Below are 23,728 nucleotides of genomic sequence, written 5' to 3'. Positions count from 1 at the left end.
GTAGCCCAACATCTCATGTCCAAAGGAAAACGTTTTAGATTCCCGGCCGATGGCTGGTCACCCACAAATATTATTCTAATTAATATCTCGAAAATTAGGAATTAATGGAAGAAAAGCATTATAATCAAGGTCTTAAGGTCTAATATGGTAAGCATTTCAAAACAGTCCTCAACCGGACCTTGAACTAGAAAGCCCCTTTAGTTTCTTTAGACGATATACTTAGAATCTTTTTTGAATCGATTTACGCATATCAGTCTTCCTGATTGCAAAATCCGGAATAGCCGTTAAGGGGGAAACACATACGAGGTTTCAGGCTTATGGGGGTTTGGTATTATTTCTTGTTCCAACCTGGATGTCTACATGGTAAAATATAATGGAATAGTAGGGTAAGCTATTAATGCCGATGCGATCTACTTCCAGATGTAGGAACATTCGATGTCTTACTACGAAAAACAAAAAATTTTCAATCTCTGCTCGTCTTTACATAAAGATAAGAGATATAATACAGCTGGAATCTTTTTATGCCTCCACCACAAGTTTGAGTGAGTATTGTGTGCATCACCTCGAGTTTATTTTGTGTAACACTTCGAAATATGCCTCACATACCCAATTTATTTATAATATATACTCCGGACCACACCAATAAAATTCTATGTCGACTGTTCCCCTAGACTTGATTTGGCACTTTTGGGTGAAGGAGCCGCCAACGGAGCTTGAGCACTCACTTTTAACTTATATCCCTTTAGTAGTCATTTGCCTCAGAGGTGGTGTTTTGTCGATTGAAACCGACGTATCTACGAGGCGTTTGCCGTCTCCTGTCGGTTTGAGGGTAGAGTGATGATGACAGTGACATCACCATCGTCCTCCTCATCTGACATTGGAATATAATCCCATATTTCAGCTGGGATGCTCTGCTGGCTTAGGCGAAAGCTGCAATATTTCTCAACGAGGCTGCAGAATGATTCGATTTGTCGGTTTAAATGTCGCCCAAGATCGACGCCAGGTCATCCCCTCATGCAGGTATTTGCGCTTGTGACATTTGAGACTGAGGGTACCAACTCCTGCACTGTTATCAGTCCAAGAATATATTTTTGGTCTGTTCCCGTATTGCAAGAATCTACTACTTTTTACTACGATAACGAATTTTCCTTTATGATATCGAAGAAAATTGTAAAATCTAGTAGATTCTTGCAGTAAGGGAACAGATCATTTGTTTTTGTTTTTTGAGGGTTTAAAAAGTTTGAGACTCCATCCTTAAGTAGAAGAACTAAGTCAACCATGGCAAGGGAATGGTAACTAAACCTAATATTAATCGAGGCGCGAAGGTATGGATGAGAATACAGCCAGAACCCAAACTGCAAACCATATATACTGATGGAGATCCCAGCTTTAAGGAATCATCCTTTTGCGGAGGAATCTACAAGTTTGGTTAATTATAGGGGCCTTAATAGTACGTTCACATTTAACCGGATTTCGTTAACCCAGTGGGTTTTAATTGTCAATTCCTTTACATATTTGTCAAATAAATCCACATAAAGAAGGTTAACCATGCAAAAAAGTTCTAGTGTACATGTCGTTTTAAACACGTTGCCTCGTCGGTGCAGAAGATGATTGGCACTCTGTCATTTTCTCCGAGACGGTTCATTTAATGCATAACTACCCAATGACGAGTATTGGACTTTTCACTATCCGCAATCTGTGAACGTGTCCGATAGCATTCAGCTATGCTTCCGATCGCAGGTATAAGTTTAATTAGCACTGTAACAGTGTTTTTTAGATTATATCCGCGATTGGCGAAGAAAAGGGATGATAGAAGAGATGAAAAAGGATGAAATTAATGTTATTTTGTAAAATTACGTATTTTGGTGGGATCAATTCCGAAGAAAAATGTTACAGTATTAATTGAGTTACACCCAAAGAGAGAGGTCTACAATATGCCTCGTTGCATTTCCAGATATTTATATAGTTGGAGAATTTAAATCGCTATTGACAACATCATTTGGATATAAAGAATGAAATCGTTCTCCAAACACACTTTATTATTAGCCTAAAAGTTATACTCGATGTCGATTTTTTCAAAGAACAAACATTTATTAGAACCTAATAGTACGTCTACATTGTCAATTCCATTGTATATCTGTCAAGTAAATCCTAAAAATTTAGATTAACCCTGTATAAAGTTCTAATGTAAATGCCGTTTAATGAACTAAATAAACAAATTTTGGTATTTTGAGATATTGAAGTTTATATTTCAGTATCATTTAAGAATTAAGCTTTGAATTCTTCCCGATTTTTCTACTAAATTGCTTATCCCCCATTTCCTACATTTGTGCTGCCAATGTGGCAATAACGCAGCCATTTTAAAAGAATGGCAATACCAAACGTTTGTTTACAATTACCGGTATGTAGTTGGCAACGCGGCGTTAACGTGTTGGAATAGACTCGATTGAGAATTGCACAAACTTAGTTAATTTATTAATAAAAAACCAAACAAAAAATGGATGCGGTATGTAAACTTGATTAATTACTCAGTAATTTACTTAATAATTAATATTTCCTTTACATCCAATAGGAATTGAAACAAAAAATTGAGAGCTGTGTTCGTACGGCAGAGGACTTCACAAAACTATACTATCAGTCGTTTGATAAACGGAGGCATGTAAGTTAAATAGTATTTCTATAAATAATGCCGAATATTTTTAATATATTTTAAATCTCCTTGCAGCAAATCAGCCGCCTTTACCTAGAAAATGGTTTATTTGTATGGAATGGCAATGGCGCCTCGGGCAAAGATAATATACACAAATATTTCATAGAATTGCCCTCATCGGAACATACAATTTCCACTCTGGATGCTCAGCCTATTGTTGATGATGCTGTTGCCGGCCAATTAACATATCTAATACAATCTGGTGGTACTGTCAAATATACCGACCAACCGGTTAAACCTTTCCAGCAAACGTTCATTATAACTGCCCAAGATGACAAGTGGAGAATTGCCAGCGATTGTTATCGCCTGCAAGATGCTTTGGTGACACAAAATAAATAAGTGGTGGGAGGAGAAGATTGTTTTTAGTAGTTAGGTCTAATTTTGTACTGACTTTGTAAAAAAAATGAATAATAATAAAAAATAATGTAATTGTAATAATGAAACAAAAATTTAAAGGAAATATTTAAGCTGTATGATTGTTTTTCGCAATAATTCGAAATATCAGCCTTTAGGGTTCTTGAAATGTGAATATATGCAAGAATTAGCAATAATTTTGAATTTTAGGTTCTTATGGCATAAAGAAGGTTTTAGTATGTACAAGGGTCCATATACCTATTTTATAGGATTTTCCTAGCAATGTGTTATTTACAATATATTAGGATGGGGGAAAAATCCATTATGAAAATGTCGACAAACCGCATGTTAGCATAAAACTGTTTTAAACCATTTACACAAAGCTGGATTCAAAATAAGCTTGATGTTTGGGTGCCACACCAATTAACAGAAAAAATAGGATGGATCGAATTCCCATCTGCGAAGTCTTGCCAAACGGAATGAGATAGACCCATTTCTTAAACGGATGGTGACTGGAGATGCACGGTGGACAAACCAGGACTAACGGCCAGGAAGGTTCTGCTATGCATTTGGTGAGACTGAAAGGGGATTATTTATTATGAGTTGCTTCCGTATGGCCAAACGCTAAATTCTGGTCTCTACTGTCAACAATTGGACCGTTTGAAGATAGCAAATGAAACGGCCAGAATTGGCCAACAGGAGAGGTTTCGTGTTCCACCAGGACAACACATCTATAGTGACTTGCCAGAAACTTCGGGAGTTTTGTTGTGAAGTTTTAATGCATCTGTCATACAGTCCGAACTTGGCACCAAGAAAAAGTTGATTTTCTTGCATTGCAAAATTTGTTTAATAATAAAAAAATTTTTATCCAGGTAGGATTGAGAAAATGGACTACTAGAATTTTTTGCAAATAGAGAGCAGGACTTCTATTAGAGAGGCATTATGAAACTACCTTTAAAATGGCAACAAATCCTACAATATTTGACCCAAATCGGACATTCCGAAGAATGTTAAAAAAAGTCTTATAATTCATATAAAAATAATGGATTTCCTTTTCCACAACTTAATATTACCACATTCAAAACTGGGCAGAAAATAGGAAAAATGTTGGATAATATTTCAAAAGGTATTAAAAATCCTAACTATGATCCGAAAGTCGGTAATTTGATGTTTAATGCGAAATTCAGAATACCAGCTTAGAGATAAAGTTTTTCTTCCTCTTTTTCCTTGACTAAAAGAATCAGACATTTGGACATTAAGGATGGGGGCTTCTATTTTTTCCATCGGAACCGAACTCACTTTTAGAATATGTTCAGAATCCACTGAAAGTAATCGAAAAATTTACGAATATAGAAAATTAAGGTTACTTTTTTGTTATTTTTGTAAACAAAATACACACAATTAGATTTTCCCTCAGAGTATGTTAAGATTATTTGGAAAATAATCGGAAAACCAGTTAGAGAATCTCGGAAAAATCACATATCAGAACCCTCGATAAAAATGGTTAGCGATTTAATTTGGTTATTGAAATCACGATTGAGATCGGAATATTTAGGACTAGATGGAATGAATTGAATATAATTTTCAGGATTTTGAATGTTTCAGCTGAATTTTGTAAACGATGTGGATAAAATAACTTCTAGAACAAAATTGCCAACATAGGTATAGTTTTGTGCTAGCTCTGATATATAGGTTTGATACTTCTTTAGATATTTTGAAAGTTCTAACCATATTATTGTACAGATTAACTTTATGTTTTGGAAGGGCTCTGGTATAAAGGTCCGGTATTACTATATTACTTTTGGAAGTCCTAGCGGCATTTTTATACGAATTATCTTCAATTTCACATTAAAAATGTTAGGGGAAAAGGATATCTACCCAGATGTTCAATATACATCCAAATTTCCTCCCAGAAATATATTGAGTTGAGTTATTTAACACGCATTTAAAGGGTCGGCTTCATTTTAAGTAATTTGAATGACTGTCAACCATTTATTAAGACACGGGACTGGAATGCCTACGGGGACCAAATCTAGATGCTATCGGACGTTCTGCATATAGTGGACAGCCAGCTTGCTTTGGGAGAAAATGACCAAGTGGCTATGATTACAAGATCGACGAGATGAAATTGGCGCCCTAAAAATTAATCCCTGGTCTTAGGTCACCTCCTTTCTGAAGTGACTTACCTAACAATGAGGTGTTAGGCGACCTATTGCTCATCAGAATTTCTGGGTTTTGCAGTCAGGGTACCGACTGAATTTGAACGGAGCCTTGTCGATTCGTGGGCGCCACAACAAGTTATACAGATACAGTTAAAAGGAAGTAGATTTCATGCTTTATTTTTTTTCAAAACACATTCAATACAAGTGTCAAGCTTAAAAACTACTAAGAACTTCAAATGTCTAGAAGTCATTAATCTCTAAATCTTAAAATTCTAATTGGCTACTGTAAAGTGGAGCATTCAAAATACAACAGTTCCATTGGCTTTTCAATCTTAAGTACTATACATAACCTCAAAAAATGGACCTTCACATAACATACATGGCATACATACATATGTATATAAAAATATATACACACTTATTCCTTTTTCGATTTCTTATTATCCGGCTCATTGCCATCATCATCACCATCCTCCTCACCACCACCTTCTGTATTAGTTGAAAATACCGGTTTTGGTTGAGTCTGCTTATAGGCCGGTGCAATCCAATATGGATTTTCTTCAGCTTCTTTAGCATATTTGAGAATAGCTTCACGAGGATCTTGATCATCATCGACACGTTTACTTAGACCCAAATTGCGGATAACATATGAACTGAGGGTACCACCGGAACTAGCAACACGACCACCCTGACCACTGGTAATAGGCAAATCAGGACGACGTGATTTAACCGGATCCAAACGATCCTTCTCCATTTTCTTACGTGATGAACCCGATTTCTCTTGCCTAAACATGGGCAGGGCATGAGGTGTGATAATTTGCGACACACCAACAACTTCCACTTGACGCTTCTTGCGATATTTCTTGACGGCACACAATTTGGCACCCCTTAGAGATCTTTGTTCATCATAGTAACATTTAATCACCCCATTACCACAACCCACAAACAATTGATTAAGTTTGGGATGCCATAACGTCTTTATGATATGTGAATCGGTAACCGGGATTCTCTTGATCTCTTCAAATGTTTGAGTATTATAGAAATGTAAATTGGCTTCCTTTTCGCCTTTGGCCAGGGATTCTCCCGTAACCAAAATCTTATCATCCGGACTGAAACAGCAATCGGTGGTGTCATAACGTGAATACAGGTTCGACCAAACATTCAAGGGTTGTTTGAAACTTCGAATATCCCACAACTTCATCGTTTCATCATTACACCGTGTGGCCAATTGTTGGCCCAAATATGAAAACATAATTGAGGTTATTTCGGAACCCTTTTGATGAGCACCTCTTAAACAATGTGTGGTGTTGACAAACATTTTCCTTGTATCCCACATTTGTATGGAACCATCAATACAACCCGCCGCAATCAAGGTGGCATCTCGATTATAGGCACACGAAGAAGCATTAGTTTTCAAACCACCTTGTGCCCTTATCTTAATTACCGTATGTTGCTCCTTATTCTTTATACCCTTCCAAATGCGCAATGTTCCATCCATAGCAGCCGTCAGGAATTCCTCTTTTGTGTATGGGTGCCAACAACCGGAAGTCAATTGTGCCGTATGGCCCTTTGTCTTGGACATATCGGTAATATACAGATCACCCTTAACACATTCCATTTTCTCAAAACCATCTCGATCTAAAATCTTTGCTTGCGAATTCCCGGAAATTACCAATATCATATCACCCGTTATGGAATAGTGCAAATCGCGAATGGGATAATTCTCACAGGGCTGTATGGTACGAAAACTACGCATAGATGAATCCATACCGGCAAAATCCCAAAATGAAACTTCATAGTCTATGGAACCGGAAACCAAACGAGCACCAGCTGGGTCTCCAGCTAACGCCAATATGGCTTTGGAGCCATGTTGCATTTTAACTTCGTGGCTATCGGGAATTTTCTTTTCCAAATCTTCATCTTCGTCATTATCATCATCGTCGTCCTCATCATCATCACTGTCTTTTGTTGGCTTTTTAGATGAATCTTTAGATTTGACACTACCATCTTCTCCCGTGGCCATTGAAGGCAGAGGGCCTATAATTTCATCGTCATCATCATCGTCTTCTTCATCCTTGGAGGGTGGTGGTGCCGGGGCAACTTCTTTGGCTTTGGCAATTTGTTCCTATTAAGAAAAAATACAAATTACTAACTACGTTCCTGTTGAATTCTCCCATCTACTCACATTAATATCAAAGACCTTGGCTGTCTTCCTACCGAAACCGGTAAGACCCATAACTTCTTTTAGCCTCTGGGCCTCCATATCTTCTGTGACATCCTCAATTTGTTTTTGCATCTGATGTTTATCGATTTTTTTGAAACCTCCAACTGCACCGCCATCACTTGGGCCGGCCTGTTCCTTTTCCTCTTCATTTCCGGCAGCAGCCACTGTTGGCTTGCTGAGATTCAAATTAATTTTACCAAATGAAATTTTACCCCTCTGCATGATTTTCGAAGTAATTTATTTTATTTATTTGCTGACAAAAATTTGGTATATTCCGGCCATCGACAATCAAAACAAAAATAGTCGTGGAAGAAGGTAAATTCTGTGGCTAGAAGAAGAAGAAGAAGAGTAAGAAAATAGATGATTTACCTAAATGAAAGCGTAAGCGACGATGTTGTTGCTTTATAAAGGTGATTTATATAAAAAGATTTTTAATATGTTTTTTTAGGTTATGGAATTGAAAATATAAAAGGTTTCGATGGAAAGAAAGATGGAATAGAAAAAAAAAAAATAATTATTATATTCGTGCGAAGAATGCCATTTCACATGGGACATAAGATCGAAGGTAGGCAAGACATTAAATATTTGTAATATTTGCAGAAGTGTAAAAATTCGAGTAAAAGGGATGCGGATAACATAGATAATATCCTTCAATATAAGCTGCACTTTCTGTGGTTCTTCTATATATTATTTTCAATTCAGAAGGACTGATAAACACTTCTGAAGAATACAACATACATGATTAAACCTTTTAAATATTGGCTATAAATTGTGTAAGAAACCCAATGAATGATACTAACTTTTGAAGAGCGAGGCCCATTGTATTTGAACTTTGGTATTATCTTTTCTCAACTGGTAGTCTTGTATAATAATAATCCGAAATGTTTATAGCAGGTTACATGATTGCTGATAACAATACTAAGAAGCCCGATTCCTCTGCAGCTGTTAAATATAATGGTAAACTGTAACTACAATTTCAAGAATAAGAACAGTTTTGAAACTTATTTCTGACATTCCTCATTAAAATAATCATTTTATACTCTTGGACTTCTGTGCTAATCGAAACCTAATGGATTGTATGTAAGTTCTAATGGATTTAAGTATGAGGTAGTTAGTTATTTTCCAATGTTTTTTATTTGTCCTTGTGGTTGAATATACACACAAATAAATGACGAATTCCTATTGAAAGGGGTTTTAAGATCATAACCACAATAAACAACTAATTTTAAATATCGGTGTCTAAACTGACAGAAGATGGTTTGTCATTGCACTAACAAAGCTTTACGGTCGGATTTATAATTTAAAATTCGAAATTTGTTATTACTTCAGCAAAACCTCGAAATATACCTTGGAAATGCCCTTTAAATATATTCATATTCCAACCGACTTGGCTATAAATTCCAAGTTTTTCGAAGGTGAAGACATATTTACTGAAGATTATCAACATATCTCCCAAATATGGGGCTCGTCCTATTTATGCATTTTTATCTATCTCATTCTACTATCGATATGGCTATAGTGGGGCATTGCGGGTACTTGAAGGCTGAGAAACATATTTGTGGACAAGTTTCAATTTAATACCTTGTTTTTGAAATATTCCTCTTATAAAGGTACCGCTCTAATCTACATATATTATTTACCTAGGCGCAACCGAAGAGACTGCAATTTGTCATTGGTGACTAAAAAACTCCTTCATATAAAAGTATAATTGCAATATCTATCATTCTGAAAAGCCATTCTCGATTTAATATTATTCCAATGTTGTTTTGAGTATGGAGGGTATATTAATTTCGTTTTTCCTTTTGTAACTCAACGAAATAATCATTTCCTAAAAAGTATATATATTATTGATCCGCGTAAAATTCTATAAAGATCTAAGAATGTCCATCTGTCCGTTTGTCAGTTTTAATCACTCTAGCGCCCAAACGAATTGAGACGGATCGCCAAAACTTAGCATAGAGTCGTCTTTTGTCTGCAGGCAGATCAAGTTCGAAGGTGGGCTATATCGGTTCACGTTTAGGCATAGCTCCCATATAAGGGTACTCCCAAATTTTCGGTATTTTGGAGTTCTTAAGCGCGTTTCAACCGAATTCGCTGAAATTTGGTACATTCGGTTCTTATTGGGTACCAAATTTCTCCACTAAAAATGTTAAATACAGGTCCACTTTTTCTGGTAGCTCCCATATAACGATAACCCCCCAATTTTCTGGTGGTTTTGATCTCATTTTTCTGTAATTTAGTGCTCGTCTGTCTGTCCATGTTAAATTGTAAACAAAGTACAGGTCGCATTTATTATTCGAATTGGATAAAATTTGGCACAGCTCATCTATTTGGCCCACGAACGAACCCTATTGAATCTAAAGAAAATCGGTTCTGATTTAGATATAGCTCCAGTATATAGTTTCGTCCGATTTAAGGTAATTGGAGCACCGAACTAACCCTATTGAAACTGAAGAAAATCGGTTCAGATTTAGATATAGCTCCCGTATGTAGTTTCGTCCGATTTAAGGTAATGGAGCACCAAAGTCCCTTTATAACTTTAGATTTTCACGAAATTTGACAAAGCGTGCTGAATTAGGTCTAGAATGATGTGTGTTAAGTTTCGTGGAAATCGGTTCAGATTTAGGTATAGCTCCCATATATATTTTTGTCCGATTTCATGAGCCTATGATGGTGAGTGTTTAGTTTAATGGAAATCGGTTCAGATTTAGATATAGCTCCCATGAATATTTCGTATATCTTCTGATTTGCAGAAATTTGGCATAGCGTACTAAATAAAGTCTGGAATGATGTGTGTTAAGTTTCGTGGTAATCGGTTCAATTTAGTCTCATATATATCTTCTGATTTGCTGAAATTTGGCATAGCGTACTAAATAAAGTCTGGAATGATGTGTGTTAAGTTTCGTGGAATTCGGTTCAGATTTAGATATAGCTCCTAGATATATTTTCGTCCGATTTAAGGTAAATATTGCACCAAAGTATGTATATATCTTTCGATTTTCACGAAATTTGTCATATCGTACTGAAATAAGTCTAGAATGATGTGTGTCAAGTTTCGTGAAAATCGGCTCAGATTTAGATATATTTTTCATCCGATTGAATGTTAATTTCGATTTGACCGGAATTTGGCATAGCGTACTGACATAAGTCTAGAATGATGTGTGTTAAGTTTTTTGAAAATCGGTTCAGATTTAGATATATGTAGCTCCAATATACATTTTCGTCCGCTAAAACACCAATGTTTTTCCGATTGGCCCAAGTTTTGAACAATGTAGTGAAAATAATATAAACTCTGGCAAGTTTTTTTTTAATCGGATCAGATTTAGATATAGCTCCCACATATATATTTTCGTCCGATTTTAGGTAAATGGTGCACCAATGTTTGTCCGGACACGAATTTTTCACAACGTATCAAATTGAGACTAGAATGACGTCACATTCAACCTGTATATATCCAATTTACTTTCACGGAATGAGGAATTCTTTGAGAAATCTTTAATACAGTCAGGTTGAATAAGAACTCAGATGTGGAAAATCGTTCATCAATTCTGGCTGAATAGGGGTTTAAATAAAATATCAGAATTTAAAACGGGCGGAATAGTGTTTTTATAGGAAAGTTATTCAGCCTGGCTAAACGAAGTTTTGTTTAGGGAAACTGCTTTTGAGACTGGTTAATAAGAGGTTTTTAATTTCTTGAAGCAGTAAATGGCGACAGAACGTGGTTTTCTATAGATTAACTTCAAATTCGATTTGGAATAAACGTTTTTTTAAATAAAGAAATTAGGAGCTATTTGGCAAAATATTTCTGTTTACTTTTCTCAGTATTATCCAGAGGAGAATAAACTTACACTCTGAAATAGAACTTACTGAGTAAATGTTACTGGAAAAGTAACCAGATACAGCTAATATTAGGTGCGTTCGTTTACTTTCCCAGTAACATTTACTCAGTAAGAATTTGCAGAGAGTAAAATAGGAATTTTTCGTTCTCAAAAAGATTGTATCGAAACAGCTGATTGAAACAACAAACAATTTGGCGTAAACAAAAAAAAAATCAGACTTTTTATTAGAAAAATGGATAACAAGCGGAAAATTGATGTTGTTTATAAATACTTTCGTTTTCTTTATTCATTTTAATGTTTAATAATACAAAATCAATATTAAATTCACAAAACAATAAATTTGCCTGAGAAAAATTTTGTTTGTTTACAAAACATAAGAAACAGCTGATTTAATATCAGCTGATGGTACAACAAAATTCTCACTGAGTAAAATTTACTCAGTAAATTTTCCTTGTAAGAATTTGCAAATACTCAGTAACACAACTGTCAAATCTGCTCTCTCTCTCTCTCTCACTCTCAATTCACTCCCTTTTACTGGACTTTTGGATAAACGAACAACATTTTGTAATGATTATAATTATTGAGTAAACGAACGAACCTATTAAATAAAAAAAATCGGTGGATTTTTTTTTAATTTATTTATTATTAATATTTTTTGTAGACTTTCACAAACTCATAATGTAAATTTAATAAAAATTAATTAAAATATATTATACTAACTATTGTAAAAACATTTATATAATAAATTGGAATTATAGAAGGATCACAATACATTACAATATAACATTACATTACATACTTATATACTTATGTACAACAAAAATATATTACATTTTGAAAAACAAAAAAAAAATATTTGTGTATGAAGATAGATCATAAAGACGACTATAATTAAAGAATCAAAAACCGGTTAACCGATTTCTTTTGTAAAGTACTATGACAACACTAAATAGGGTTTGTAGTTTTAAATGCAGATAGAAGAGAATTCCAGAGGCTTTCTATGAACATTTGGAAGTTTTGAAAGGGGGAAGGCAAAGGTATGGAGACATTTATGACTTTTATATGTTACTAAAAGGAGTGTTTAATAAGTCAAGAGTATATAGAGTGCCTTCTACCTTTCCCACGTATACATTATTTGTATTATTATCCTAAAATCCTTTCTATACAAGCTGACTATCCTATAGCCTAGTTTAACTTCACCTAACTAAGTAGTTTTCATTGTTTCTTTTCACATAATCTTTTCGAGATTATTATAGAAAAAATATCCCCTGAACTTCATTATTACCTAGGTTTTTCTTTCAGAAAAAAGTAGGGAAAGTGGGCGAGGTTTTTAATGGTTTATTTACACAACAGAGGGGCGCATAACTACGTTTCTCTCGTTTTTCCCATCAGCTTCTCACGCTTTATTAATCTCTTCCTGCTCTTTGGTCGGCACCATTTTATATGTCTTATCTCTCTTGAACCACAGCCAATTATTTTCATTGAAATAATCTTCAATTTGTTCCAAGGTACGGCCTTTGGTTTCAGGTTGGAATAGATACATGAATATCGATACCAAAATACTGGCAACCCCAAATATGATAAACACGCCCTTCATGCTAATATTTGCATTGATCATGGGGAACATTTTTGTAAAACCGAAGAGGGCTACATTCATGGCAGCAAAGACACCACCCGCAGTACGTCCTCTAATCTTGGCGGGGAAAAGTTCACCAATCATAATACCAGGCATAACCATCAACGAGGTATTGAAAGCAATGTAAGCCATTAAACAGACTCCTGCCACAATGAGATCTGTGCCATTTTTAGGTTGACCCTCTCGGGCAAACATATAACCAGCTAGAACCAAACAACTAAGACCCGAACCAATACCAGACAAAATCAAAATCAATCTTCTTCTTATAAATAACAAAATAATACAAAATATAACGGTACAACACATCCGAATGACCGCAGTCCAGATAGCTGCCGATTTGGGATCAAAGCCGGCACCAAATTCAGAAATGATATCGATGGCATAGAACACCACAATAAAGGTACCCGAGGCAATTTGCAGGAATGAAAAGAGTATAACAATCACCAATGGTTTAATGGCAACCCGTTGACAGCACAATTGGAAAATGTTCTCATTCGTCTTGGTGGTGGCTTTCTCCTTGTCCAAACGTTCGGACATCACGTTCATTTCCTTCTGGGCCATTATTTCATTGCCACGTAAAAATTTTAGTGCTTTGCGTGCCTTTTCCAACTTCTTATGTCTCAGCAACCAGGCAGGACTTTCGGGTATAAAGAATATAGCCAAGGCAGCCAAAGCTGGTAAAACATTACCACACCAAGCCACAGCTCTCCAATGTAATGCTGAACCCAAGGCATAAACGATCAGGATACCCAGGGAATATGAAACGAAGGGAGCACCAATCAGCAAGCCACGAAGATTTGGTTCCGCCGTTTCGGCAATATAGACCTGGAATGAAAGAATGAAGAAAAATAAATTGTAATTCAGCAAAAATTTAACTAAAAAGAAAAATTCAATTCAGCGTTGCTGATTTAGGGGTTGTATAGGTTAATATCAGTTCAGGTTAGCTGAATGAGGCTTTCTATCGGAAACCGTAAATGTGGCCTGACTAAAAGGGATTTTCGTTTGAAAAATTTCAATTCAGCCTGGCTGAATGGGATTTTCAATAGGAAAATTTCAATTCAGCCTGGCTGAATGGGATTTTCAATAAAAAATGTTCAAATCCAACCTTCAATTCAGCCAGACGGATTCTGGGGGCAATTAAATGTGGGGTTCTGTTTGGAACTCTACAATTCTGAATAAGCATTTCTAGAGGAAATCTTCAATTTGACCTAGCTGAATGAGGTTTTTGATGAAAAATTATTAATTCAGTCTAGCTGAATAACGATTTCTATGTTAGATCTTTCCATTCAGCTGGACTGAATAGAATTTTCTGTGAGAAATCTTCAATGTAGCCTAGCTGAATTGGATTTTCTGCGGAAATTCTTCAATTTTAGTCGAAAATAAGAAAATAAGTAATTAAGCTTTGCTGAATATGCTTTCCTGTACGAAATTTTAAATTCAGCTCGGCTGAATAAGGTTTTTTGTTAAAAATTGTCAACTTAACCAGGCTGTATAAGGTTATTTGTGAAAAATTTTCTATTCAGCTTGGCTGAATATGGGTCTCGGTGGGAAATTTCCTATTTAGCCTCTCTGAATAAGGGATAGTGTGGTAAAATGTTCATTAAACTTGGCTGAATAAGGTTTTCTATTGTAAATTTTCATTTCAGCTTAGCGGAATAAGGTTTTTTGTTGGAAAATTTTTAACTAAAAAAGTTTGTATAGTTATTTGTGGAAATTTTGCAATTCAGCTTGGCTGAATCGGAGTATCTATGGGAATCTCCCGATTTAGACTCTTTTGTAGGGAAATTTTAACTGAACCAGGTTGTATTGGAATTTTTGGGGACAAATTTCGATTCAGCTTGTCTGAAAATGGTTCTCTGTGGAAAATTTTCAATTTAGACTTTCCAAATAAGGATTACTGTGGTAAAATTTGGCTGAATAAGTTTTTCTGTGCGAAATCTTCAATTCAGCTTGTCCGAATAAGTTTTTTGTTGAAAAATTTAAATTAAAACCGGCTGTATAAGGCTATTTGTGTAAAAATTGCAATTCAGCTTGGCTGAATAGGGTTCTCTGTGGGAATTTTCCAATTTAGTCTTTCTGAATAAGGTTTCCTGTTGAAATATCCCCATTAAACTTGGCTGAATAACGGTTTCTGTGGAAGATTTTCCATTTATCTATAGAAATTATTTTATTAAAATTTGTTGAATACGCTTTTCGGAAATCTTCAATTCAGTCAGCTGAATAAGAATTTTTGTTGGAAATTTTCATCTTAACCAAGTTGTATTGGGATATTTGTGAAAAAATTTCAATTCAGCTTGGCTGAATATGGGTCTATGTGGAAAATTTTAATTTTAGCCTTTCTGAATAAGGATTACTGTGGTAAAAATTGGTTTCTGTTGAAGATTTTCAATTCATCTAAAGAATTTAATTAATTAAGCTCCACTGAATACGTTTTTCTGTGGTAAATTTTTAATTCAGCTTGGCTGAATAGGGGTATATGTAGGAGATTCTAAGTTTGGCCATTTCTGAATAGGGCTTACTGTGGGTTTCGGAGCAATTCATCGAATATGGATTTTTGTGGCAAATTTTCAATTCAGATTAGCTAAATTAGTACTTTTTATATAGAAGTGGCTTTTCATATGTAGCATGATTTTCTTATTATTTTTCTGAGTGTATCTCCCAGGTCACGTCGCTCCAATTTCTAGAAATCTATTTCAATTGACACGCATTTCGCTCACCCAAAATAATGTAGGTCATTCACTTTAGCATAGATATATTTTTTGCGCTAGTTATGTGGACATGTGTTTGGGTGGTCTACATACTACTGACCTGCTAAACTATTTTTTTTTCGTATTTAATATCCATTTGCTGAATTTAATCGTAATAGTACAATGGCCTTGAACTTTTACGATTCAGGTTCAAGAATAACTTATTCTCGGTGACATTTGATTTGCAAAATGACTTGTTTTCTATTCAAAACTATTCATCGTCATAGGTAGAATAGACAGAGCGAAAAAAATAATATGAAAAGGAATCTATGGAACTTCCGACAATAGCATCATCTATCATAGCTATCGTTTGTGCGAGTGTGCGGGACACCACTACGACTATTGTCGTAGTGTTGTCCGGTAATGCGGATCTTATTGTTGAAATTAATAGAGCAAACATAAACAAATCCACTTATTTTTCATCGTGCGGATCACAAAAGTGTTTATCGTCTTCTACAAGATGAAAGCTGAAAATCTGATGATGATGATGAATATGTCCATGACTTTTCCCAAAGAAGACGTGATTCTGTGTAGTTTTTTTTTTGTTCTATTCTAATGTGGCTGCATGTCTCATTCAGAAATGTGGCTGACTGCCTGCCTGCCATTTGACATGTGCGTTCGCGTTCCAGCCACTGGTGGGAATTTTTTATGCTAATGCACCCGGCCAACAGACATCGGATTTCTTTTTTTGTTCCTAGGCACAATGGAGATTTCCGAGTTTATGACATGGAAAGGGGTGTGTAAGTGTGTGTGGCTGTGATGACAGCTATGCAAAATAGTTCCGCATTTGTGTAAGGTTACAACAAAAGTGGAAACACACCATGTGCCGTGGCGTCTTGATTTGTGGCCACACTCACTTAAATGAAATGAAAATCTGGATGCAAAATGAGCATCGAAATCTGGTCTCTGCTTTCATTTAATCTTCATTAAATTATAACCCTGACTGGGACTTTGGGGCGTAATTATTTTGTTTTCGTTTTCATTTGGCGTATTTAATTTCATCATTCGTACATACCTGAGCCGGTCCACCCAAAATACCGGTGGCAAATCCACAAAACAAACGTCCTATAATTAACATTGGATAGGATTGCGATAAGGCCAATACAGACCAGCCTATAAATAATGGTATCACAGACACTAATAGTGTGGAACGTCTTCCAATATAATCGGCCATGGGTCCCGAGAGGAATGATCCGACTGGGGTGGCTAAACTGTGGACACTGGCTGTAAAGAAAAATATTTTTTGTAAATATTTTTATTTTCAAAATTGTTGTTGAGAGTATTTTCGACTTACCAATCCACGAACCCATTTCAATGTCAATAATAATTTCGGGTGTGGAATTTGTTGTTGCGCTGCCACCTATTGTCAGTTGTGGTAATAATACTGCTGAATAACCAATGGGCATACCGCAGGCGGCTGATAGCAACAATACGGCACATGTGGCAATAATCTAAAAGTGGAAGAAAATAAATAAAATTAAAAGGAAATAAAATAATTAGGTTATGTCGAAGGTAAAGCTTGGTATTCCCTTTGAAGGCTGTGAAACTAAATATATAACCAGTAAGGAAAGTAGTAAAGACGGACTGTGCCGACTATATGATACCCTTCACCACTTTGGGTATATCCTACATATGTATCCTAACAGACATCGCGTGCTTGTTATATATTTATATCTGAATCGATTTCAGAGGAACTTGCCAGAGACTATATTACTTCAGTACGGTGTGTCAATCGGCCTAGCTATGGATCTTTTCACGAAGCTTAGCAGCATCATTTTAGACTTAAGCATCATTTTAGACAAAAATTCGTGCAAATCGAAAGATATATAGGGACTTTAGTGGACTATTTACGTAAAATCGGGCGAAACTATATATGGAAGCTATATCTAAATCTGAACCGATTTTCACGAAACTTTGCACAAATCATTCTAGACTTAATTCAGTAGGCTATGTCAAATTTCGTGCAAATCTAAAGATATATAGAAACTTTGGTACACCATTTACCTTAAATCGAACGAAAATATATATGGGAGCTATATCTAAATCTGACCCGATTTTTTCCCAATTTCAATAGGGTTCGTCCTTGGGCCAAACAAATGAGCTGTGCCAAATTTCATGCAATTCGGATCATAAATGCGACCTTTACTTTGTTTACAATATAACATGGACAGACGGACGGACATGCATAAATCGACTCAGAAAGTGATTCTATGCATATTCTCATTTGAATTTAATTCGCATATGCAAGTTTCGCATCAGGGCGGAATAAATACAAGTTATCAACATACGACCTTTGTAAAGCCACATAGCCCAATATGCCTGATGAGCCGCTTAACCAACGCGAAACGCGTCGCATAATGGTTGGTACGCAGGTTCTTCTCCTGGCTTTCCTTTTCATTGCAAAACTTAGATCATTAAGCTCGACTCGAAAGAGTATAAATAATCACTTTACTGATTTTAAAAACAATTTTTGAAACGGTGAAACAATCGCGAATATCAAATTGATGCTCAAATATGTAGATAAGCCTGACTATCAATCCACTGCCTCGGAAGCGGCGAGGAGGATTAGGTCTCCGGTTAGGCAGAAGAATACCAAATCCGGAAATAGTTGAAGGTGTTGAAGGAGACAGCCACGAGAATCCATCGATTGAAGGCGGCGAATATTCAAGAAGGGATCTACTGCAAGCTTCCGTAAGGGATTGGAATCCCAAAATTACAAAACGACGTTTACGTAAGAGGACGGAGGTTGTCGAGAGGCGCTATAGAGAATAACGACTGGGCTAGCTATTCGTATCAACACTTGTTTGATGTACTATATTTAGCATTTATATCGAAATAATTTGGATAATAGTTATGAGAAGTTTGTAACACCAATGCAGAGGTAAGAGTCGGCAAAAGTGTCTGAAATAAAGAAACAATGGAATGCAAAACTAGTCACAATCGAGTGAGTGGAAAGTCGGCGGATTAGCCAATTAAAAGTTGAAGGAGACGGTCACGAGAATTCATCTACTGAGGGCTTGCTTTGCTATCCAAAAGGAATCTCAAATAGACAAACCGACATTTACATGTAAGAGGTCGGAGGTTGTCAAGAGGTGCTATACAGAAGAACAGTAGAGCTTGCTGTTCGTATCAACACTTATTTGTTATATTTTATTTAGCATTTATATCAAAATAATTTGTAAAATACATATGAGAATTATGTAACACCATTGTAGAGGATAAGACTGTCTGAAATAATGAAACAATGGAATGCAAAACTAGTCACAATCGAGTGAGTGGAATGGCGTCGTTTGTTAGCAAGAGAAACATTAGTCAACTAAATGTTTGAAAAAAAAACACCAAGAAAGGGAGAGGCAGATAAAGAGAAACCACAACCAATTAAAAGTTGAAGGAGACTGTCATGAGAATCCATGGAAGAGGAGCAGCTCAATCTTCCCTAAAGGAACCGACCTTTACGTAAGAGTTCAGAAGTTGTCCAGATTTCTGTAGAGAATAACACTTATTTCATATATAGTATTTAGAATTTATTTCGAAATAATTTGGAAGATTTATATGCGAATTTTGTAAAACCAAAGCAGATGTAAGAATCAGGAATACAGTTGTAAGAGTCATCCACTGAGGACGGCGAATCTGGCTCTAATATTCAGAAAAGGAACATCGCAATCTTTTGAAAAGAAACCCGACCTTTATGAAGGAGGTCAGTGGTAGTTAAGAGGCGCTATAGAGAAGAACGGTTGGGCTTGCTTGTTCATATCAACACTTGTTTGATATATGGTATTTTAGCATTTATATCAAAATAATTTGGAAAATACATATGAGAATTATGTAACACCAATGCAGAGGATAAGACTGTCTGAAATAAAGAAATAATGGAATGCAAAACTAGTCACAATCGAGTGAGTGGAATGGCGGCGTTTGTTAGCAACAGAAACATTAGTCAAATAAATGTTAAAAAACACCACCAAGAATGGGAGAGGCAGATAAATAGAAACCGTAGCCAATTAAAAATTGAAGAAGACTGCCACGAGAATCCATCTACTGAGGCTGGCGAAGCTTGCTCTACTATTCAGGAGAGGATCATCGCAAACTTCGGTAAAGGCTGGGAATCCCTAAAGAACAAACCGACCTTTACGCAAGAGTTCAAAAGTTGTCAAGAGCCCCTATAGAGAATAACACTTGTTTGATATATTGTATTAAGCATTTACATCAAAATAATTTCGAAAACACATTTGCGAATTTTGTAAACCCAGTGCAGAGGTAAGAGTCGGTAAGAATGGAATGCATAGCTTGTCACAATCGAGTGAGTGGACGGCGGCGTTTTTTTTAGCAACAGAAACATTAGTCAAATAAATGTTAAAAAAAAACAACCACCAAGAAAGGGGAGAGGCAGATAAAGAGAAACCGTAGCCAATTAAAAATTGAAGGAGACTGCCACGAGAATCCATCTTCTGAGGGAGGCAAAGTTTGTTCTACTATTCAGGAGAGGAGCATCGAAATCTTCCCTAATGCCTGGAAATCTCATAAAATAGAAAGCCGACGCTTACACGTAAGAGGTCGGAGGTTGCAAACAGGCGCTATAGAGAAGTGTCTATTGTCATGTCATGTTGTTAGAACTTAATATACATCTAATAAAGGAGATATTGAAACGTTGAAAGATCGATAAATGATAGACCGAGAATTTTGCAATTGAACTGCTATATTCGACTGACAATAATAATAGGTTTATTCCAAAAATTACATGGTATATATTAATTTTTTTTTCAATGTAGATACAGTGCACAATTTTACTTATCCACACTTTCACTTGTTTATTAATTATTGAAAAAATTCAACAAACAAAATCATTGCCTGTGATGACCTACATTTGGCACAATTCGCTATATGCAATTAATGTTATTATATACAACAAAACATACGATGTCAGTTGGAAAATGTTGGTAAACATGTGATCGAATCATATTTATTTTTTAATTAATTTTCAAGGATTAGCAGAGCTATAAGATAGGATTTTTAAACGCGTATTTTGTAGGATTAGTGGAGATAATTACAAGGATAAACAGATCTAAAAGTGTGAATTTTAAAAAGAATAGTTTTCAAAAAAACATAGTTTGTGAATTATATACAGAATATATTTTAAAGACTACACTGAAAAAACATTTTAATAAACATTTTCATAATTTCATTCATTGTTTATTTTTTTCATATTTTACATGTACCTCACTTAGAATATAAGTAAAAATTCTTGTAAAGCCACTTTTTTCCAAAAAAAAAATGCAAACATTTCATTAATATCAAAACTAGTTTCATACTACGCTCTACTTAGCCACTATTTGCGCTAGTTTTTACTCTCTCTCCCTCTCTCTCTCTTGTCAAAAACAAATTTATTCCTCCCATGAAAAAAGCCACCACCATTCATTGTTCGGTTGTGTTTTGTTTTGGTATCGTCCTCTGTCTCTCCCATGTTTTGCAACCGTTTGTGTGTCCAGTTTCTCTTGCTTACAACAGCGGTCTCTCCACCCACTCGATTGTGGCTAGTTTTGCATTCCATTGCTTCCTTATTTCGGACACTGTTAAACAGAATTGGTGTTATAAAATTCGCATATGTATTTTCCACATTATTTCGATATAAATGCCAAATACAATATAACAAAAAATATTTCCCGAAGACCAGCACCATCCAACTATCAAAATTAATGTTTCGTTTCCTACTGGAAACCAAATCATACCCGGGACTCAAAGTGAGAAATCCTTATGTTTTTCGAAAACAAACTTTGAGCAGTTACGTGAACTTATGCATAACACAGACTGGGATATCCTTTTGTCTAGCACTTACGATTTAAATGGTGCTATCGATATTTTTTACAAAAAGCTATACGATTTTATTGATATCAGCGTACCGAAATATGTAATTAAGAAGCTTTCTGGGCCACCATGGAACTCTATAGCTTTGGCAAAGGCTAAAAATGTGAAAAATAAACAATATAAGAAATATAAAAAGACAGGATCTTCCATTGACTACGGAAGATATTCTGTAGCACGGTCTGAATATACTACTATGAATAATATTTGCTATTCAAATTATCTGACAAAACTCAAAAACAACTTTAAACAGAATCCGAAGTCCTTCTTCAAATTTGTCAATTCGAAGCGCAAATCCACCGATTTTCCACCAAATTTAAAGTACGATGATGCTGAATCCTGTGATATAAATGTTATATCTAACATGTTTGCAGACTTCTTCAGTACAACATATTCTACTAAAACTTTTAGCGGCAACAACTACCCCTTCGAAATTAATACTAATCAATCAATATCTATTTCACTATTAAACAGCTCTATGGTTTTAAATGGATTGAAAACTTTAAAGTATAGCTATGATTTTGGACCAGATAATATCCCGAGTTGCATCCTAAGGAAGTGCGCCGATGCTTTTGTTTATCCTCTTACCATATTGTTCAATGCTTCCATAACTCAAGCTGTTTTTCCTGAGGTTTGGAAAACATCGTATATCATTCCACTCTTTAAAAACGGAAATAAATCTGATGTGGCCAATTACAATTATCAATAGCAAAATTAAGCGTGATTCCAAAGCTTTTTGAAAAACTGATTACTGAAAACCTTATCCATTGCATTAGTTCTATTGTTTCACCCTATCAGCACGGATTTCAGAGGAAGTGTTCTACAACAACAAACCTCATTCAGTTCACTACAGTTATAAATCGAGGATTTCTTCAAGGAAAGCAAACTGATGTAATTTACACAGATTTCAGCAAGGCATTCGATAAAGTTAATCATAAATTATTACGATTAAAACTTAAAAACATTGGATTTACAAATAGAAGTTCCGAATGGATTTTTTCATATCTACAAAATAGAACACAAAAAGTATGTTTTAAAAACGCCATTTCGAAGAGTATTATGGTTTCTTCTGGAGTCCCACAAGGAAGTCATCTAGGACCAATCCTATTTTCTTTATTTATAAATGATCTACCTTCATCTATAAAATTTTCAAATATTTTGATGTATGCCGACGATGTGAAAATATTTCTTAGCATTTCGGAGATATGTAAGAATCAGCTGCCTCAAAATGATTTGAATTCGTTTGTTAACTGGTGCAACATTAATCTTATGGAAATTAATTATTCGAAATGCAAACTTATGAGATTCACAAGAAAAAAATTATTGGATACTTGTTACACCCTCGGTGATTATTCTCTGGAAAAAGTTGATACATTCGTTGATCTTGGAGTTGTATTGGATTGTAAACTTAACTTTAAATCTCATATTTCTGTTTCTATAAACAAAGCAAAATCAGTTCTTGGTTTTGTGAAACGTTGGAGTAAAGAGTTTAAGGATCCTTATGTTTCAAAAAATTTATACATGTCAATTGTTCGCCCAATTTTGGAATACTCTTCGGTCATATGGGATCCAATTTATAAAACACACAGCGACCGCATCGAGTCTGTTCAAAAACAATTCCTACTTTTCTGTCTACGAAGTTTGAACTTTTCATATGATAATCTTCCACCATACACTGATAGACTCTCACTGATCAAGCTGCCAACTCTGGAAAGCCGTAGAAAAATGCTAAATGTCTCATTTCTTTATAATGTGATTATGGGTGATATTTCTGCTGGCTTTCTTGTTAACAACATAAATTTCAATGTTCCTCAACGTACTACCCGCCACTATGCACCACTAGCAATTCAATTCTCCAGGATGAGCTATGCAAACGCTGATCCTTTAACAAGAATTTCAAAAGATTTTAACGCGTTTTATAATTTTATCGATTTTACAATGGATATTAATACTATAAAAAGTAAAATAATAATGTTTTTAAATTCTTAATTTTAATTATACAATTATTAGTTATGTACATATATAGTCTGTAAGGAATTATCCATAGACTAATAGATTAAATAAATAAATAAATACCCTTCACCACACTGTGGTACAGGGTATTATGTCTTTGTGCATATGTTTGTAACAGGCAAAAGGAAACGAGATAGACACATAGTTCCTTTTGAGAATATACATAGAATCACTTTCTAAGTCG

General features: G+C 35.2%; 3 protein-coding genes across 3 annotated transcripts in view; 1 reads left to right on the top strand and 2 right to left on the bottom strand.

Annotated features, from left to right (window-relative positions):
- Window positions 1-2,488: 2,488 nt before the first annotated feature.
- Window positions 2,489-3,060, top strand: LOC133330086 (NTF2-related export protein). Its single transcript, XM_061538554.1, has 3 exons — window positions 2,489-2,506; window positions 2,573-2,659; window positions 2,726-3,060. Exons 1-3 carry the CDS (start codon window positions 2,498-2,500, stop codon window positions 3,047-3,049), a joined length of 420 nt encoding a protein of 139 aa, XP_061394538.1. The 5' UTR covers window positions 2,489-2,497; the 3' UTR covers window positions 3,050-3,060.
- Window positions 3,061-5,644: 2,584 nt separating this feature from the next.
- On the bottom strand, window positions 5,645-7,672 carry LOC133330082 (gastrulation defective protein 1 homolog). The gene is made up of 2 exons (XM_061538551.1): window positions 7,412-7,672; window positions 5,645-7,351 (listed from the first exon to the last, which is right to left on the bottom strand). The coding sequence occupies exons 1-2, from the start codon at window positions 7,670-7,672 to the stop codon at window positions 5,645-5,647; spliced, it is 1,968 nt and encodes a 655-aa protein (XP_061394535.1).
- Window positions 7,673-12,674: 5,002 nt separating this feature from the next.
- Window positions 12,675-23,728, bottom strand: part of LOC133330084 (facilitated trehalose transporter Tret1-2 homolog) — a 49,247-nt gene continuing 38,193 nt past the window's right edge. The window contains exons 3-5 of the mRNA XM_061538553.1: window positions 16,967-17,123; window positions 16,688-16,896; window positions 12,675-13,750 (exon numbers count right to left, since the gene is read on the bottom strand). Coding sequence (XP_061394537.1) covers window positions 12,686-13,750; window positions 16,688-16,896; window positions 16,967-17,123 — 1,431 coding nt within the window. The 3' untranslated portion in view covers window positions 12,675-12,685. The remainder of the gene's footprint in view (window positions 13,751-16,687; window positions 16,897-16,966; window positions 17,124-23,728) is intronic.

This window comes from Musca vetustissima, unplaced genomic scaffold (genome assembly GCF_032173495.1).
Source record: "Musca vetustissima isolate MV318-11 ecotype Yass unplaced genomic scaffold, APGP_CSIRO_Mvet_v1 utg9686, whole genome shotgun sequence".
Lineage (NCBI taxonomy): Eukaryota > Metazoa > Arthropoda > Insecta > Diptera > Muscidae > Musca > Musca vetustissima.
The sequence above is the reverse complement of the archived record's forward strand: the minus strand, read 5'-3'. Positions and strand labels throughout refer to the sequence as shown.

Excerpts from the sequence above, each read along its gene's own strand:
- LOC133330086 (XM_061538554.1), top strand. Across the intron at positions 2,660-2,725 it reads CGTTTGATAAACGGAGGCAT|CAAATCAGCCGCCTTTACCT; the intron begins GTAAGTTAAATA and ends ATCTCCTTGCAG.
- LOC133330082 (XM_061538551.1), bottom strand. The coding sequence starts at position 7,672 with ATGCAGAGGGGTAAAATTTCATTTGGTAAAATTAATTTGAATCTCAGC. Across the intron at positions 7,352-7,411 it reads CCAAGGTCTTTGATATTAAT|GAACAAATTGCCAAAGCCAA; the intron begins GTGAGTAGATGG and ends TTTTCTTAATAG.